Source organism: Gavialis gangeticus, unplaced genomic scaffold, assembly GCF_001723915.1.
Source record: "Gavialis gangeticus isolate Ggan-Ray unplaced genomic scaffold, GavGan_comp1, whole genome shotgun sequence".
NCBI lineage: Eukaryota > Metazoa > Chordata > Crocodylia > Gavialidae > Gavialis > Gavialis gangeticus.
This window is the reverse complement of record NW_017728996.1, coordinates 32,785,589-32,790,158: the sequence shown is the minus strand read 5'-3', so window position 1 is coordinate 32,790,158 and position 4,570 is coordinate 32,785,589. Positions and strand designations below refer to the sequence as shown.

The 4,570-nt window shown below is 41.2% G+C and overlaps 1 protein-coding gene across 11 annotated transcripts in view; it reads left to right on the top strand.

Moving 5' to 3' along the window:
- ZNF280D (zinc finger protein 280D) overlaps positions 1-4,570 on the top strand; it is a 109,415-nt gene that overhangs the window by 71,784 nt on the left and 33,061 nt on the right. For all 11 annotated transcript variants that reach the window (XM_019504269.1, XM_019504268.1, XM_019504270.1 and 8 more), the window contains one exon: positions 411-551. In XM_019504269.1, the coding sequence (XP_019359814.1) occupies positions 411-551 (141 nt within the window). The remainder of the gene's footprint in view (positions 1-410; positions 552-4,570) is intronic.

Here is a 4,570-nt window from a genome sequence, read left to right as displayed (position 1 = left end):
GTTTTTTAATGAGGATGGGGTGGGAGACGATGTCAAAGGCCTTGCTGAAGTCTAGAAAGACTGCGTCCGCGGCGACACCTGCATCCATTGCCTTTGTGACCTGATCATAAAGGGCAATCAGGTTGGTCTGACATGAAAGATAATTTTTCAGAGTTTACCTTGTAGGTAACTTAAATAGGTTTTAAAATCACTACGTTCTTATGTAATTAGAGCAAAATATGGTTATATTTGAGCTAACAAGATTTTCAGTCGACATTAAGTGGTTTAAAATATACTAACACATTTTTAGAATTACTTTTTTGTCTAGACAAGCTGAATATTGGCTTAAAATTAGAATTTTGAGAGAATATACATGCCATCTTAATATATTAATGGTAACAGTATTTTTTGTGTTTTTTATTATTGTTTAGGTATCGTTTAGGAGTTCATAAATGCATTGAGTGTTACTCAGAAATAAAAGATTTTGCAAGTCACTTTCCAACATACGTCCATTGTAGCTTATGCAGATATAATACTAGCTGTAGCAAAGCCTATGTGAATCATATGATGAGGTAAGAGCTCTTCAAAATTTAAGTCATGATTTCTAAATTTTTCTTAAATATATAAAATGGTGTGTTATGTGTTGTATGAGCTTTATTTTGTATTTCACATGGTGTTGAAGGAGAGAAAGTGGTATCTCCCTTTAAATTAATATTATCAAATTGATATTAATAGAGGATAGGAAACTAAATCCACTAGTTTGGTTCTTCTTTAAAAATGTCAGGTGCATGTTATAATTAGGGTCCTCTGTATTGACGGGAAGGTCAGGGCGGCCAAGAAAAAGGATGGTCTGATAATTCCCAGCAGTTGAATGGCATCCTAAAAATATTATTGCTTCACTATTTCTGCTGCATTGTCTGTAATGTTTGTCAAATTTCACAGTTGCAAGTGAGAATTTCTCATTTTCTGCATTTCTGACATGAGACCCTGAGGTTTTATTTGCAGAAATGTCTAAAACTGATGTCAGTAAGACTTATGCTTTGAAGATAGCAAATGGTGTATCATGAAGGCAGGATGTAGGTATCTCAAATAAGATCCCCAAAATAAGTGGATATTTTCCTTACTCCCTTTGTTTCATTTGCCCATCTAGAAAAGTAATACTACCTTATTACAAAAAAGCGGTTTAGGGAAGGAAATTCATTATTTACCGTATTTACTGAAGTTTAAGACAAGGTATTGTTCCCTCAGTCAACATAGGTGAAAAGGCCATTGTTCTAGATTTGCATACATAGAAACCACATTACAGTGGAGTTGTATCTTATGCGGGGGTTATGTGCTGAAGTCAGCTCGTAAGGTGAAGATTGCATATAGTTGAAATTGCCCTTCCTGCCGCAGTCCTCGCCTCTCTCGTCCTCTGCTGTGTCGTCCCACCAGGGCAACCAGCTGAGTGTGAGCGAGCTGCCGCCCCCCAGCCATGCCGGCACATGCAGGCAGTACCATGCAGCGCCGCGCTACGCGCCGTGCCCCGGCCAGCACCTGGCGGCCAGCCCCAGCAGCCGAGTGCGTATAGCTGAATTCGCGTAAGTTAAATACGCATAAGATGCGACTCCTGCATATACATTCCCTATCTTTGAGCCACTGCAGCAGGCCTGGAGGTACTGTAATACCACACTGGCACCAGGAGTGCCAGAGTCAGCTGTGACAACCTCCACTTTAGTGCCAAAAATCTAATTTATTAGAAAATGTTAAAGTTTAAATGACAAAGTTCAAAGCACAAGAAAATACAGAAAGACCCAAGCAGGGTCTACATAGTAGAGGATGGTGGTAGGGGTGGGAATGCAAATAAGTTGCATATGAAACATACAGCCAACTAAGCCCAAGTGTGGGGGAAGTGGGAAAGGGAGGGAGGGGCATGACACTTAAATAGCAGAGTATGTAGAAAACCCTGCACAACAATTTGACCTTAACCAAAAGGCTGAGATGCTGATGGGAACCTACCACAAGAAAAGGTCAGTGCTGTCTATCTGAATAAGATGTATGGTGGTGCCCACTGAGTGCATTCCCCTTTAGTGCTGACTCTCTTTCAAATCATACTGAGCTACTATATTACACACATTTCAATTTCTTTTTCCTTCCCACAGCTGAGCTGTGCCTTTCTTTCTCCTTTCCAGTGATTCCTGTTTTTTACCAGCCTTAAGTGTCTGGCAAATATCAACAAACAGGGCCCAAATAGTTCACACAGAATCCCTCTCTCAGCCCCTCGCTCAGCCTGTTGCACGTGATTAGTTTGACCCCCACCCTCCATGAGATGAAGCCAGACTAGGTTGTCTTGTGCCTCATCTGCATATACATTTTTGGAGGATCCCAGGACTCATGGCAAGAGCACCCAGTTCCAGTCATGAATAGGGGGCTAATTAGTATGTGGTTCCTTTGTTGGGGGGTATCTGGAGTACACAAACATACTGATCAGTGCTGAGCTGTGGGGTTACCAGAAATTCAAACACTGTTGTCTCTGCTGGGGCCCAGTCCAGCCCAGCCCAGTGAACTGTATGGTAAATCATGAGCCTTTTGGCTTTGGACTAATATCATGCATAGTTTGTATTATATGCAAGTAGGTGCTAAAGGGCTATTTAGAAGTATGTTTACAAATTGTACCTGTGCTACAATTTGCAGCAATTTCCAAAACAAATAAGTTATATAATTTCTGAGTGAACTAAATCTATGAGTACTATATGCAAATTGCTACACCTATGTGTAGTTCAATGTCAGTTTTTTTCAGATTTGTTCCTTACTTCCATTTGCTCCGGGGTAGAAGGGTCTTAGAATAAGGAGCAGGAAAGAACTTGGAGGGCGGGGGAAGGAGGAAATGGATGGCACAAAGGGATTAATTTACCTCCCAGATTTATTTTCCCTGCTGTAGCAGTGGGAGGGGGACAACTTCAAGGCAGACATCCAATATTAGAATCTGTACCTGGAAAATTATATCAAACTGATAAATTATCCACATATAGAATCTAGTTATTGGGGGGGGTCATCTTATAATCAGGGGTGTGCTATATTTGAGTAAATACAGTATATTTGTGAAGTACTTTTATACTATGATGAGGAAGCTAATAGTTATGTTTTCTGTGCAACATTAGACTAATGTGCAGGTAATAATACATGTGAAACTTCTATGACAAGATATCATTGGTCACCAAAGGACCAAACACTGAGCATTGAGCAAAAGAGAGTAAAACATAATATTGAATGTCTACACATTAAGTAAGCGCTTAAATGTGTGCACTGAATGAGGCATGGATCTTGACAGTTCAATTTAATACAGCATGGCTTTAATTCTAGCATTTCTGAATTATTGTCAGGTGCTAGAATTTGGCACCTTAATAATTCTCTTTTAACATTTTGTTTGTGTGCGTACTTAGATACTTATAGATACAGATTTATATTACTGGTGTAAGTGTCCATGTTGATTAAAGTGACTGCTTGTGTTATAAAGTTGTTGGTTCCTAGACAATTAATAGGAAAGTCTCATCTGCCAGCAGCAGGCGTATTCATGCCTTCCTGTGCCTTGTAGTTTAATAGGTTGTCCTAAAATGAGAATTGCATTTTCAATTTTGGTTTTTTACATGAAGAATATATTCCCACCTTTAAAAAAAAAAAATGTTATAAGCTAGATATATGAATATATAGCCCAGAAACTTTGACTTTCTGAGGCATAGTAGAGATAGCAGACTGGTAAGCTAGTAAGGGGGGGAACAGCTATTTAAATTATTGTAATTAGTGTAAAAATAACAATACTTCTCAGAAGCTCAGAATACCTTCTTGGGCCTGTTTTTCAACAAATTACTTAGTTACTGCTTCATGTATAAATAAGAATTTAAAGCTTTTTAATCTTTTCTTTAACACTGTGGTAATGACATATTATGACTTGTATGATAGTGAGTGGTTTTATCCTAAAAACTAAATTTGTTAGTACTTCTAGTTGTGACTGAAAAGTACTGACAGTTCATTAAATAGCAGGGCTGTGTGAAGCTTTGGGTGCTGATTCGATTCAGAGGAGATTCGGACTGATTCAGCTGCCAAATCTCTGAATCTGAATCAAATCAGGGGGCCAAATCCCGCCCAATCTCACAGCCCCACACCCCATGGCTATCCTGCCCAGCCCCAGTCCCTGATTCTTTAAAAAAAAAAAAAACAAAAAAAACAAAGCCCCTAGTCACTGGCTGCTGCCAGGCAGGGGCAATCCCCACTGCCCCGCACTGCATTAGGGGCTCTTCCACGAGCTTCCAGCCCCTGCCTGCTCTCCCAGCCCCCTGAATGGCTGCCCTGCCCTGCCCAGCTCCGGCTCTTGACTCTTTTTTTAAAAACCTCAACAAACAAGCCCTCCACTCACTGGCTGCTTCAGCAGCCTCGGGGCTTCCAGACGCTCATGGCAGAGCGCCCCACCCTGCAGCGTGGGGCAGTGGGGAGCACCTCCCTCCCTGCCTGGTAGGAGCCAGTGAGTGCGGGGCTTTTTTTAAGGGCTGGGAGCTGGAGCCAGGTGGGGCTGCCATGGGGGTGGGGGGGCTGGGAGAGGGAGGAGAATGCAGTA